The 15,598-nt window shown below is 37.8% G+C and overlaps 1 protein-coding gene across 1 annotated transcript in view; it reads right to left on the reverse strand.

Moving 5' to 3' along the window:
- kdrl (kinase insert domain receptor like) overlaps positions 1 to 14,182 on the reverse strand; it is a 40,347-nt gene extending 26,165 nt beyond the window's left edge. Inside the window, exons 1-9 of the mRNA XM_058798204.1 lie at positions 13,703 to 14,182; positions 5,360 to 5,456; positions 3,882 to 4,078; positions 2,345 to 2,469; positions 1,225 to 1,387; positions 956 to 1,092; positions 620 to 791; positions 403 to 520; positions 83 to 252 (exon numbers count right to left, since the gene is read on the reverse strand). Of these exons, the coding sequence (XP_058654187.1) occupies positions 83 to 252; positions 403 to 520; positions 620 to 791; positions 956 to 1,092; positions 1,225 to 1,387; positions 2,345 to 2,469; positions 3,882 to 4,078; positions 5,360 to 5,456; positions 13,703 to 13,772 (1,249 nt within the window). The 5' untranslated portion in view covers positions 13,773 to 14,182. The remainder of the gene's footprint in view (positions 1 to 82; positions 253 to 402; positions 521 to 619; positions 792 to 955; positions 1,093 to 1,224; positions 1,388 to 2,344; positions 2,470 to 3,881; positions 4,079 to 5,359; positions 5,457 to 13,702) is intronic.
- Positions 14,183 to 15,598: the final 1,416 nt, after the last annotated feature.

The following is a 15,598-nucleotide window of genomic DNA, read 5'->3' on the forward strand; positions in this document are numbered from 1 at the left end:
GTTGTGACAGCACTATTTGGTCCAGTATTGCTTGAAGCAAAGGAAACGCTCAGATGATCGTATTGCAGGCTTTCTGCATTACCTCTGACGTCCAGCCTGTAGCTGAGGTTTCTGTAGAGACCCCTCTCCTGGTTTGACAGAGAGATAGTGAAGATCCCCGCATCCTTCTGCCTCACTTGTTTTATAGTGAGGTTGTAGCCTGCTGTCTCATAACATGTGGAATTTTCTGAAATGGCAACTCCATCTTTGTACCTATACCAAAAAAATAATAGCACACCAATGCAATAATCATACAATAAATTCATTACTAGTGGAATACTTTTACATGGTTGCTACACATTAAATTCCTCTCACGGAATTTGAGTCACATTTATTTTCTTTAAATGGAAAGTATGTATTTACCACAACACTTTGTCTGGTGCCGGCAGGGCATTGACCCGTGGCTCAAACTGCACCTTTCTACCCTCTATGGAAAAGATGATTTTGCGTTTATTATGGGTCACATTGAGGAATGGACGCTCTGTAGAGACAAACAGAAAAACAAAATCCAAGAAATGTATTAAACTTTTCAACAAAAGCACAAGTGTGTTAAGGTAGTGGCACAACATTACATCCTCACCGTATACAGTTACTTTAGTTGAATAATGAAGCCTTTTGTCTTCAATTGATGCTTTGCACACATACGTGCCCTTGTCCTCCATTGTCACATTAGGCATGATTAAAGCGTTACTCATCATGATGGTTTCACCATCTTTGACCCTATTCTTTTTCATTTCTTGAGTGTGATTGATCTGAAAGCACAGACAGGAAGTTCAGAGGATGTCAGGCCAAGCTTTACACAATGCCAGTTCAAATCAGGTAGCAGATCTGAATGGGTACAGCATTAATCTAATACTGAATGGCTTTAGGTAAAACTCCAGCATCTTTAGCATCTTATCATCTCCTGATAACTCACCCGACCCTTAGGGAACTGCCACTCAAAATCAATTATGCCATTGTAAGTGGTCTCTGCAGAGCAGTTGAGGATCAGGGTGTCACCGACCACTACTTTTGGTCGTTCTGGTTTGATGCCAATGTTTTTCAGCTCCACGGCTAGGCACAGAGAACAGGAGGTACCAACATGAATCCAGCTTATGTCATGAAAAAAGCTTTTGTAATTTTCAATGACAGATTTCAAAAGATAATTGTGTAACTGGAATTTTTTCCTTAATTAAAATGACTCACTTATCCTTAAGAGCATGTAGACTGATGAAATTTTTTTGTCATCCACACTGGTCATACACGTAATCATTTGGTAGCTGTCATAAGGTTTCAAGGGAATCTTGAAACCTCTCTTTGGATCCCACTCCACCCTACTTTTTACATGATCTGTCATAGGATTATTAATCTGAAGAGCAAGAGGAGAGAATTCATTTAACAAATTTTCCTACAAGTGACAGTTCTTTCAGTGAAGAAGGAAACAAGTTGTGTGAAGCTTTTACGGCCTATGATTAGTAGCCCATCCAGTAATGAGGAAAACAGGGCTGAGCTTGTCTGTGAGAAACTGATCATGGTTGAGTTGTATACCCAATTTTGCTTCTTTTGTTTGTTCGGAGTCCAAGTGCCCTGCTAGGAAAGAAGGGAAGGAAGGAAACAGGAAGGACGAATGCCACAGATCTTCCAATGGCAGGAAGGTTACATTACTATCTGTGCCATCTGGCTTAGAAGTGTTTATCCATAGCAAAGAACTGTGAGAAATGACCATAGACCCACTACATGGTCATTGTGGAAAAAATACTACTGTTGAAGTTGTTCGCTGCCAGTGCAGTTTAGAGGACCGAATCTACTTTCACATATTATGTAAAAAGTTGCGTACTAGTATACATAAAATCAAATTAAATTAAATTAAAATTAAATGAATAAACAGAAGTTTACTATTCAAGTACAGCTTTGTTTCCCTAACCTAGTCTTCATGGACATGATGCATTAAAAAAAGGTGTTTTATTTTAGCCTGGGTTTCTATTTTGAATGAAAAACAACAGTTCAACACTACCTTCCTGTTCTTACAGGAAGCAGACAGAGTGGCTCCTTAGGACTCCTTGAGCTTCCCTGAGCCTATGGCACACTGTCTCTATCTGTATACACATACTCAGGGCTTTGATGGATGTGAGAAACTCTGAGAAGCCCATGGTCCAAGGCATTTTTCAATGTCAGATCATACAAAACACATCCTCTTTTTTTTTCATATTCAAGGCTTTTGAGGCATAGAAAGCAGGTAATACATTCACCTCCTTTGCATGTGGCTGTAAATTATATGTGAATATTTTTACATTAAGTGGGTTTGAAAACATAAAAAAATACTCACAGTCTCAAGGATAACATGATGATTCGGGGATGTTGTTCTGCATGGGACCACTAAAAAAGGATCCTCCCGATATGCATAAAGCGGTTGTGCTATACTGTGAGCCTCCACAAATGGATGATTGTGATCTATGATTTAAAATGAATAAAATAATACAGTAAGCACAAAATAATAACAGTTTGCTTAGCACAAAGCTAATTTACCGATCACAAACACCATAATTCATTAATTCACTTATGATTTTAAATGGCATTTTTAAAAGTATTTCATCTTTAATCAATGAATTCTCAGACATCAGGCAATGCCTAGACATCCAGCCTAGAGGAGCACTTAAATATCTCAGATAAAGTCAGATAATTTTTCTCTTTAAACAGCAAACTGCCACACAGGCTGCTGGATAGCGAAACAGAAACAGTTTGGAAGCAGGGGATGTTACTGTACAGCTATGCTGCGAGATTGGAGTGATTAAACAAACAAGATCTTCTGTGTGCTGACAGTGTTCATGTAATAAAATAGATTTTTTAAACAAACTTATCTCGCATAAACAGTGGAATCACATAGTGATATGAACCAGGGGACTATCAGGTAATAAACTGGCTATACATGCAGCAGGCCGCAGTGGTAGAGGTCTGCTAAACAAAACAGTTGGTGAGCCAGAGACTTGGTGAGCTTTGTTGTCATTTTCACAGCTAAAGTTATCACCGTCTTTTGCTATAGATAAACTGCAGATCAGCTGTTTTGGACATACCATACTGTTCAAAAATTTAGGGTCGATAAGATTTTTTAAAAATAATGTTTTAAAAACAAGTCTCTTATGCTCACCAAGGCTGAATTTATTTGATTACAAGCTATATTGTGAAATATTATTACAATTCAATTCATTATTACAATTTCTTTTGAGGGACATTTAAATAAACTCTTGCTTAAAATGTTAACAGCTTACGCAGATGCCAAGCAGAAGCCAAACAGGAAATTATCAAAGACCAGGCTTCCAGAACAATCAAACTCTGTTTCCATCTCTAAAGACATCCAGCTTAATATAAAATCCTACCTTTTTTGTGTCACTGATTTTCTATTTCCTAGTCTTATGACAGCTAGGTTCTGTCTTGCAGATACAGTCCAGTTGTCAGTGATTCAAATCTTTTAAGTGTGCACAGTCATAGCTGCACAGTTACTAGCTCCATTGCTCGGCTAACAGGTTTATGGCTTTGTTCTAGTTTCAGTCAGGGCTACAATGAGGTGACGTTTCTCATTACTTCATTTCTTTTTTAAATCTCACGCTTTTCTAATGGCTTGGAGTTTTTCCAGGTCCTGTTTTACAAAGAGAGACCTCAAAATCTCTTGTGGCAATTAATTGGAAGGAAAGGGCCGAGTTCCTTGGTTTATCCAGTAGGGATCATTTGTAACCAAAAACAGCGATGTACTCAAGTAAAAAAAAAAAAAATCATCCAAAGAGATGTTTTATTTTACTAAACCAATTTTGTACAATCTCTGGGTCTATGCTAAAAACATTATAGAATAAGTATTCAAATTATCTTACCTTTAACGAAAACATATGTGGACACCTCATGATTGCTAGATTTTTGGTGACTGCATGTGTAGAAGCCAGTGTCATTGTGCATCAGGTTGTGTATGACCAGCTTGCTGCAGTGCTTGTGCATTCTCTCCTCACACGGCTCAATCCGTACCAATGACACATCTCTCTTAGCCAGCTTCCAGTGCAGGGAAGTTGATCCTCTAATGTAAGTCACACCATATAAACAAAACATCAGCAACAATAAGGACAATTTCATAGCCAAGTAGACTTATGCCAGATTAAATAATCATTGCAGAGAGTATCTGCTGCTATAACATTTGATTTTTAGCTATTCATGTCATATATTACAGAACTTAAAAACAAAATCAGGAAAATTACACAATCAACCACATACAAACACATTCTGCAGCCTCTTTTAGTTTACTCTGACATTACAAACGTAATCCTAAAAGTAACTAAAATGAATCAACAGCAGATGTTTTTGATTGGCATCCTGAGCACAGCTTTAGAATTAAGCATAAGGAGAGTTTATAGAAAGACCAGTTTAAAACAAATCCTTCATTGACTGATGCTTCTGCGGTTCCTGATTACATTTGTTTTAAATGTTACAAGAGCTCTTTCTGAATTTCTGAAAATGAGTTTTTACTCTGAGAGCATGTCAGATTCTTCATCCATATTCTCAGTGGGTTTATTTTGGAAAGTTTTAAAGTTTGCTAGTGTCCCACTTTCACATGGGAACAGGTATTTATTGAATGGAAATGTTCAAATGTTTCAAACAGTGTTTATTTTTTAAAAGGGCACATTTTAAGGACCCCAGTGGAGAATCAGACATATCTCACATACTGCTTCTGCCTCTAGACTGATGGGTCATGCAACTTCAGCCTCAAATCTCTGTCCAGAGCCAAAGACAGTATCAGCTTCTGGCTCACACGGCCTTCTAGGGAAGCGGTACATTAGTTAAGATTCTTCGGGGTCAGAATTCCTGGCATGACTGCAATAGCTGGAATGCTCTCTCAGAGTCTTAAATGTGTATGTTTCAGAAGTCCCCTGTCCCCTTCTCTTTCCGTTAAATTTGGATGACGTAGCTTTTTTTGGGACTATATTGCTTTCTGAGAGCTTCTTATCCCATGTCAAAGCAAATGAGTTTTGTTTTGAAGAGTTATGGTGTGAGATCAGTGCATGGACACACACCAGCTGTCACCCAAGTACTTATACAGAATTAAAGTTATATAAAAATAAATATTTTGTCATTTACTCATTTACTATGTTCCAAACTTGTACGACTTTCTTCTGTGAAACATAAAATAAGATATTTCTGATAAGATGGTTTTAAAAGGGCTATTTAAAATAATTTGGTAGTTTTATATTATTCTAAACTGAGTTTAAATTTATTCTGTCTGAATACTGGAATGCTTAATTGTATAATATCAATAAAATTAGCATATTCTAGATTTAGTGTTTGTGTGAAATGGACACAGTACCTGCAGATGAGTGTGAGCGTGCCACCAACATGCTGAAGGTGTGTGTCTCCATCAGGAAGCAGCTGTGGATCAGGCAGATGAGATCCCTCTACCAACCCTACAGAAAACACAATATCGCAAAACACACAATCAGTGACACACTAACATCGCAAATACATCCCACAAAAGCCACAATGTGGTCAAACTGACAGCTTTGAATATAGTAACACAACACCGCAACAAGTTTCCAGGTTTCCAAGTGACTGTCATCTTTTTGAAGATGTGCATTATAGTTATTTCTGGTGAATTGTAATGCAAGCACAATGCTAAACTGTGGTTAAGCAAACCACAAATGGAACACTCTAGGAAGTACAAGATCATTACAGTGTAATTTGGAGACTCTGATTCAGAATGTTATGCAATAGCCTTTCCACTCTCATGTTGAGCTGGACTGTCTGTGTTGAACAGGTTTGAGCTGGCAGAGATGTGGAAACAGTGCGTTTGAGCGTGTGTATACATTCTAGATCAGAGGAGGGAGGCCAGGGGTACAGCTGTGCCCCCACGGAGGGGTCACCTCTGTCAGCACATGAGAGAACAAGGCAGACCCAGATGAATCAGATGTCCTTAAACACATCCTTCACATCAATCAGTCCCTATTTTCTGCCCTCTGCATAATGCCACCTTTTTATACTCTGATGAAGAGCTTCATTTTACTCGGATCTCTCGAGATCTCTTCTGTGTGCTATTATTACAGTGAAGGTTCACTGCTGGTCTGGGGCCAGGTAAAGCTGATGATAGGAGCCATGAGTACGCTTGGGACAGGAAACGGTATCATTCCCTCTGCTGCCCAGGACGGGTGACATTCGTCTCATAAGTGATTTCCTTCTTTTGAACTTACTCCCTGAACGCTTTCTGTTGTGGCATTGTATTGCAGGTTATTTGTGTTGCCAGGCAAAAACGGTATTATTTAGAATTTTTTTTGTTATAAGAGCAGCCTTCTGGGAAATCTCCCCAGTGAAAAACACAATCTTAGATCAGCATGAACTTTGATTCGAATGCAGATCACCAGTTTTTCAGTCCTAAAAGCACAACGCTCATGCGTGAGACACTAAAAAAGTGATGCAAAGATGAAGACATCCATCTAGTGTACATTTACATTAAAAAAAAAAAAAAAAATGGTTAAATGGAATGCAAAAACATGTTTTGTGTGGACAGGTTCACTTTTTTCATTGTTTTTCTATGCATTTGCAGACATCCTCTCTTTTTCTGCACCTCACACATGTCACCATATCAAGTTAAAAGAAGTGTGAACAACCCATAATAGTTCTGGTAACTATCTGAGTCAGATCTTAACTTAAGATTTAAGATCATAAAGTTCTGTAATATGGCGTCTGTGTCCAAAACAGAAGCTAAAAAGGATTATTATCAGGATGATAACAGCATTACACAATGTTAATTTTTTTCTCATGGAAACCCATATTAATTTCTCTCTCACTTACTAATAATAATGAAAGTCATGTTCTATTACTCATGTAGTTCCCCCCCCACACATGACTTAAAAAAACAGCTGCATTGCCAGAATGAACTTACTACACCAACACTGCCACTTAATATGAACTTCCTCTCAGTATGCTTCAACATCATTGTTGTTTCACAGTCCAAGGTTAGTTAAGGGGAGCGGATGTAACTGGAGCTTTTCACGCAAAGTACACACCTCTATCAGCTTGATACTACCCTCTGACCAGATGAGACATAACCAGACATAACTGCAGATGTCCTAATCAAAAAAAAAAATACCCTCCCCTATGGTGACTCTCTTATTGAACTACAAATCTATTCTGTAGATATTTAGACAGATTTGATTTGTAGATTTACATTTACACATGAAATAAAACACACATTAAAAATGTCATTGCTGTGATGTTGGTGTCTTTCATAAATCATGACAAAAAGCCTCAGACCAAACTTTGTCAGACAGTAACTTTGCAGGTCCACCTCCCGTCTCAGACAGACACTATTCATCATGAAATTTCCTAAGCTCATATGTTGTACATTTTGTTTTAGGAGTCATCACACATTCTGATCAGGATGTTTTAGAAACACTCTAGCACTGTAGAAACATTTAATCCATTACATCAGAATTACAAGAAGATGCTGTTCACACTGTACAACAGAGAGATATTAGTTAGAGTGAGTCAAACCGGATTTGACCGCTCTGAAATGCTTGCTTACCACACAGAAACTTTGGTCTGATACCAAATACGTTTTTAAGAGAATTACTGACTCCTGCTGACATCCACATATTATTATTTTCCCTCAAAGCCTCAGAAGCAGTTTGCCTGCATGCAAACATGAGCGGTGAATTACATCCTATAAAACCCAACAACTCTCGCTGTCTTCACAGCTGCCCTGTTCAGCAGGGGCCCCCAGCAGCCCACTTAAGAAGAGTACTTTCTCATAAAAACCTCGTCTCTGTCCCTGTACACCCACATATTCCCACAGCACACAGACCCCCACCTGCCCCTGATGTCTGCCCAGTGCTGACCTCAGTGCGGCACCTCGCCCCCCTCTCCGCCAGCTGTGTACTACATTCCTCCAGCACAGAGACTGAAAAATGCCAAAAATGAGGCTTGTTGTGGTGCTTCAAGGGGCCTGGGACCTGGTTTCCATTAAAGCCTATTAAAAATAAAGGACAACCATGGATGAATGGAAAAAACACAGCGCTGACGCTGCGTGGGTTGCCATATTCAGCATTATTAGCCTACATGCCTCCCATGGGAACATATAAAAGATATGTCACTGTCAAAGGCTGCGCTCCTCCTGACCTCCTACAATCATCCAATCAGTCAATCAGGCGTCCTAATTGATGTTTGTAGTTTTGTGAGGAAGAACAAGAGAAGGTTCATGTCCAGAAGAGCAGACAAGCCTTCAAAAAGATTTAAATGTTGAATGAGATGAAAGACAAAAACACTCTGAAATTAAACTGAAATGATGTGTGGGCTTTCATGGAAAGCTGACTTCTGGAGAACTATAAATAATATCAGCACTGTGTTGCAAAACATTTTGACCAAATATTGTTCAGCAAACATAATGTATCATTGGTCCCTTGTGCATGTTAAAAAGCTGGAACTTATGAAGTCAGATGATGCTTGAGTTTGATTTTTTTTTTTTTTACAGATGTAATTCAAATTACTTGTGTACTGTCTTTTGTAGAGAGGAAATCCTGTCGCTGCCCAGTAAGCATTGGTCATAATATGCGGAATTCCCTACTCTGTGGCTGGTACATGACTGCCTGTGCTTCCCGTCCACCCATGTGATGCACAGTGCCGGTAAAGCAGTCTCTGAGGACGGGGCAGGGGTAATCTTTTTTGGGCTTACACAACAATAGAAATTTATTAATCATTTAACCTTGCCACAGTATCCATTGTGATTTCAAAGCTTTACAAGCAACGAAGGATTCTTAATAAATAAAAATAATGTAAAACAATAGTAAGCGTGTCCATGGGCACAGAACCAACACGTCAGGCAACTGTTGCACGCGACCAATCACATATTCATTTCTTTCCTGTCTTTTTTGGAAGAAGAAAAAGTACCCTTCTGGGACAGGTAAAACTCTATAAATACTGGAATTTTGAGACAGAAATTTTATGTGGATATTTGGCTATATAAGCTGACATATTATGACAAGAGATACTGTGACTGTACAGTTTCCCTCATTATGTAATCTATATACTTTATATCATAAATCATGTAATATGTCTGGTAATGTACAGTAAGCTGTTCATTATTGCCCCAAAAAAAAAACAGGGCGTCTGTACATTATACGACGACTTATAGTTGGTCCTACTTTATATTAAGTGGCCTTAACTACTATGTACTGACAGTACAATACATATTGTGTTCATATTCTATTAGCATTTCTGCTGCTATTGAGGTGGGATACTGGTAAGGTTAGGGACAGGTTTAGTGTTATGGGTCGGTTTAAGGGTGGGTTAAGTTGTAAGGGATGGGTGACTATTGTAACTATAAATGTAATGACATGAAATAATTACAGATCTAATTACATGCAGGTAATGTTTTAAATAGAAGTACAATGTAAAAACATGGGTGTACATAATAAATGCACTGTACCAAATGATTGATTTAAATGTGAGTACACAGTAGTTAAATCCACTTAATATAAAGTGGGACCCATTATTATTATTATTATTGTTGTTGTTGTTAAGTGAGAAGAAAGAGATAGGACAGTGATACAAGCCTGAAATGAGCACATATAGGATAATCAAAAGTATTTGACCATAACATTACACAAGTGGCCAATTAAAATCAAGTATTCCTGAGAGCTAGGCCTATATAACAAACTGTAATAATATGTCTGCTTGTAAATTTACTACAATTCATGTGGTAGTTCGATGGTGGTTATTCTGCTTCTAGTTATAAAGCTTTTACATAATTAATGGTATTTAATGATGGTCCAGTCTGCCACAAAAAACAACAGTAAAACAAATTCACAAGTTGTTCAAGGAGCTGATGGCGGACTGAAGGGTAAACACTTAAACAAAATTAGAGACCACCCTCCAAAAAAGTTGCTACTACGCCTCCAACTGTGCTGCCTGCCTTCTCATTCATTGAAGTGTTCTCTTGTTGCAAGTCCCTTTGCTACAACTACTGCTCCCTGCCAAGCCGTAAGGTTAAGACAACAGAAATGGAGAATGCAGATTTTATTAGTTCCTGGATTGGTCTTTGGATGGTGGAGTTGAAAACCCAACACATAAACACAACTTGTATGAAAAATGAAATAAGATGGTAAATTAAACAAAGAACAACTGGCTGCATGGTAATTTTGGTCATATTTGACCAAATATTGAAACCATGGAATATGAAGAACCCTGGAAACAGTCTCCATAAGTGGATTTGAATCCCATAAGCTTCCACAATATGTTCTGGAGCTCAGGGGATTGTGCTATACTCCATGCTGGAGATTCTCCTTGAAATTGCAATATAACACACCATGAACAGCCATCATGGCCTGCAAAGAGACTAACTAGTGTGTCAAAGAGAAAAGATAACTTAAGAGGAAATAACCCATGACTAAAAACATGGTCTTCGAAGCACACCGCCTGAGGTTCTTTAAAAAAAAAAAAAGTTAAAAAAAAAGTTTTTAAAATCTATTTTTATTTTAGACAGGCAATTAAAAGCATTTAAAGTGGCAGATGACATAACTGGAGTTTGCGCTTTTAAAACAACATTACTATTCCGTTGGTGTAGATGCTGAAATATAGTAATTGTTATATCTCTATAATGTTTTTATGTTAATTAAGTGAGAAAATGGAGAAGACTGCAAATGTGTAGAAAGCAAGCAAGCAAGCAAGCCAGAAATCATGAAAGAGAGAAAGAAAGAAGGACGTCTGTGCACAGTCTGTACTTGTGCGCCACCCCACCGCTGAGTGGATGAGCTTGAATTGCACTTGGCTGACCCCTACCTACTGTATTCCTCCCAACATGCACTGCTGTTGAACGGCTGTTCAGAAGGAACATTATGGTTCTTTCTGAGCCTGGAAAATAGAATGTAATCCAGAAAGAAATCACACTGAGCAAGTTTAAACCAGGCACGATTTTGTATAGAACATGTTCAAACAACTATATATGTCACCCATATCATTAGCTTACTGTATTTACACTGCCTGAGTAAGTTCTGCATAGCTAGGTGCAAGTACAGATTCAGTACTGAACCTATTTTGACTATACATAGTGCACTGAACTAACGAAATCATCTGCAATATACAGTAGGCTTTTATTAAGCAATATAAATAACACTGTTTGAGAAAAATGTCTGTCAGGCTTGATGCACATGATGGAAGCTGTACACAGCTTCAGTTTAGGTTATGTTCCGTGTAGATCCATTATCATTTGAATTAAAATGTGGTTCAATTTCCTCATGCAAATATAATTTAACAACTTTTAAGTTTGTAATAGTTTTCAATGGCCAACTCCTGATAACCATTTTAAAATGTATGTCTGTTATCAAGATATCAGACATCATTTTATTTTCTGTATACAGCCATATCTCTGTTATGCAGCATAAATGCTTCTAGACTTAAAGCACGAAGAGAGCCTACAGTTATGCTCTGCTTACGCGCTTCTTATATCCAAACAATGTGAAACAGACCTAATTTGTTAAGTCAGTAATGAAATGTTGTATTACTGCAAAGTTGTGATGTTAAAGGAGCAAGTACGAGTTGCCTAGCACGTATTCAGTGAGTTCCTGAAAGTAATGCAATGCAGAGGGTTCTCAGATGTGTAAAATTCCTAGAGTATTTTAACCTTTAAATGGTTCAGCAAAATTTGAAAACAGAGCCCTGGGCAATATCTAGATCATTTCAAGATGCCTTATATCACTCTACAGAGCAGCATTATTGGATGTTTCTCTTACTTAAAACAGACTTTATCCTTAATCCTTCTCGTTCCTGCAAGTAACTTCTAACAGCCAAGTCAAAATGTGTTTCACTTCTCTAAAGTCCAATTTATAGATTTAGTGCTGAGTTTGACCAGTGGCTCTGACTCATTTCGTATTTCCAATGTAACCGTTTCAAATGAATTTTTAATTTCTATGAAATCATGAGACTTATCAGACAACACATGATATAGTTGCACCACATGGATAAATTAACACAATTGCACTTACAAAATTGGTCTTAAATGTAATAATCACAGTGTAACCACCAAAAATGGGATACGGCTAATATCTTCATGGCCTATTTTTGTCTAATGGATTAACCATACACTCCTGACATATAAAATATAATGGCATGCTCTTCCGCTCTACCATTGTCTTGAGGTGGGGCAACTGACACACATTTGGAGTAGAGGAGCAAGCAAGAAGTCTGGGGAAGGAATCTTTACTCAGGTGTGTCACATTTCCGTGACCTCTACTGCCAGAACAATTCCAGGGTGCCTCCTGCCTCTCCATCCGCTTCCTTCATGTGTCTTTCCCACGCTCGGCACGAGGACAGCGAAGGAAATCTACTTGGAGACCATGTAGACAAAGCTTGAAGACCCAAAAAGTCATGGGGGGAGTAGTATTTCCTCTGTTTGGATCAGAGTAAGTGCTGCTGTTTGTTTGGACAGCAGGAGGAAGACCTGTATCTGTAGTGTACAACTACTATGTCACAATGAACAATGGCAACCATCTTTTACTATCAATCTTGTTTATAAGGAGATGCAGCCAGAAGTCCAAGCAGCCAGAGTCAACAATATACTTTCTCTTATAAACACATCTTCTCTTGTCAAACTTGAGAACAACACTGGAACTGGAGATGTGCCCATACTACCCATTCACAATAAAATGTTTTGAATGTTATCAAAAACACACCTGATATTTCAAACACAATGTGTGTTCATTCTTGGAATAACTAAACAATGACTTATAATAACGAACTATAGTCCCAAACGATGGAGGAATGCAAGAAGTGCCCATTGCCCAACTGTTCTTCCATCATTAGCTGTGGCGGCGACTGGGGGTCCCTGGAATGATTGGGGTCCCCAGAAAAATGAGCAAACGTCAGTAAAAAAATTTAAGCCCCAGCAGGGAGAGATCACCTCCTGCTTTCTAATTGAGCATTTCATTTAGTGCCAGAGTACAGACTGCTGATGACTGATGGATCTCAAAACCCAGTGAGCTGCCTACCTAGACAAAATCTGGGACCCCAAAATGGGTTCTAACAATGCATTTGATGAAGTAGGCCTACCAAACAATCTGTGAAGCCTATAGGCATAGGCAGCGCATTCGGTTTTGAGAAACATAGCCAATGACATCAAAGTAGGTTAACTTTAAAGAATGAGAGAAAAAAAGTATTATATTTCAATATTTCTATAAAATTATCATTATAAAATCACTCAATTTAATGCATTTGGATAAGTTATACTGTTTTTCTAGAACAAAAATGTCATCGCTGCAACAAAAGACATCATGTCAACATATTTGTTCCCATCCATTTAATCTGACACAATAATTTCATAATGGTCTCTTCTTCAGTAATTAAAGTCGAAATAGTTTGAAAAGTGCAATAAACTCACGACAACCAAACATACTGTAATACATTTTCTAGAATGAAAATCATCAGAAATATCAATAAACAGTTGACAATGGCATCAGATGTAGGCTATTATTCTAGCACAATACTAAAATGTTTTCATCATTGCATCCACATTTGTTTTCATGCATTTACATACAGATCATTTAATGCCCATAAAGTTAACAGCTGAACTTCAAACCGCATCTGTACAACAGCAGCCCATAGAAAGCCAAAGATCGCCTCCAGCTTCACTTTACGCGCAGAAAAATTACAAAAAGCGAGCACTTACCACATGAGAAGAAATTGAGAAGCAGCTGAAAAGTGAAGAAGCCTTTGGCTGAGGCTTGAACAGAGGTCATTTCGTCCGTTAAAATGATGATATATTCCGCGTAATCAGCTGTCACTTTATAGCCTATTTGGATGAGGCTGTAATAGTCCAAGTTCTGTTATTTTTCTCGGTGTATGGTTAAATAGTTCCCGTATAGTAGTTCCCGTTGATATGACAGAGACTGTTCTTTCAGTGATGCCTCTGGAGTGAAAACACCTCTCGTAGTCTCTCAGTGACTGTAAAGGTATCGCATGGTACAGCGCCTGCCCCGGTGCACCAAACTACTCCCGAGGGCAGGTGCGACGCTTGCTCTTCCTTCCTAAAACTGAGTGAATGAAAACTAGACTCTATAAAGAAGGTCTAACAATAATATAACGATGAAAAGAACTAATGCCAACCGAATGATACAGCACACCACTGCCTTTGGCTTTTCTGCTGGGGTTTTCCCTCTCGAAGGCTTTATATGAGTGAAGCAGGGACGGAAGGACGCAACGTCACCATAGTAACCCTGCAGTGATACTCCTCACTCCACGCGCACTTTTCCTACGAAATCCACCTACAGATATCTATAAAGATATTTTGTCTAGTATTAAACTAAGTTAATTAAATGTTTGTGCTATTTCTGTCTGATTAAAAGAAAGATTTATTTTATCTCTGTGAAATATCCCACCCAGATGCCTCTCTGAATGTGAAGAGGCTTTCACCCTCGTTTTAAACTAAAATCTTTCAAACCTCAGCAGTCCCTAAAATATCTAGGTGCAAAGGTAAACAGACATTGTCTGATAACATATCAGTCAAAATGCCTTGGGAAAATATTTACAGGGTTTATTTTAAATTTTACTAACAGGATGTGCTGCTAATTTTATATCAAAGTAAATAATCATGGGGCTTCTTTTCACCTTCCAACACCCCACGGTGTGTGGATGCACCACCAACCGTTTGTCTTTTTGATGTTATGAATGGGGACACGCTACCTGCAACGTACGGCATCACATTGTCCATTCATGTCCTTCCATCTATATTATTTCAAATGCACAGGATGTTAAATCTGTTAAACAGACATACAAATAAAAATGTCAAAATACAGGTTGCTGATGAGGTATTGTTAATGAGACATGAGGTTTTCTTCCCATCGATTGGAGGATAATGTGATTAATGTGATAAAGTAAGGGCTATTGAAAATCGAATATAGGCTAGACTGATGACCGTTTACCAGTTTGTTTACTTCTGTGACTCAGAAACAATGAAGGTAGCTGATAATGTTAAGGATTTAGTTATTTCAACCTACTTTTGATGAAGTGGGATGTCACTTATATTTCATAAATCATATTTTATTCTACAATGTTTATGCAGAATTTTTAATTTTATTTTTTTTTTAAATCTGTATGTATTTTCACCTATTTTTGATGAGGTGTGATGTAATTCGATCATATTTTGTTTTACAATGTTTTATATTTATAAACATATAAGTATATTATGTAATTAAAAAGTAATAACTGTATTATTATTATTATTATAGACCTTTTTCACATTTCTGGGTTTCTCAGCAGTGAAAGTCGTCATAGTTGGGTGAATGGGAGAGTACCACAAATATATTTTTTGCATTTCCATTTGCTCAAATAGCAAAAGAAACACTATTGTGGAGTTTTTTCACGACTTTCAAAAAAAAGGGGGGAAAAACGGAGAGACTGATAACAGCAGTCAGAAGAGAGAACAATGTCAAATTTACCATCCCTCCCATAGACGCTGCATTAGAAACACCCTTGCATTAGCGCTAATTTTTATTCATTTATTTTATTTTTGTCATTTGATGCATATATATATATATATATATATATATATATATATATATATTAT

Source organism: Onychostoma macrolepis, chromosome 14 (assembly GCF_012432095.1).
Source record: "Onychostoma macrolepis isolate SWU-2019 chromosome 14, ASM1243209v1, whole genome shotgun sequence".
Classification (NCBI taxonomy): domain Eukaryota; kingdom Metazoa; phylum Chordata; class Actinopteri; order Cypriniformes; family Cyprinidae; genus Onychostoma; species Onychostoma macrolepis.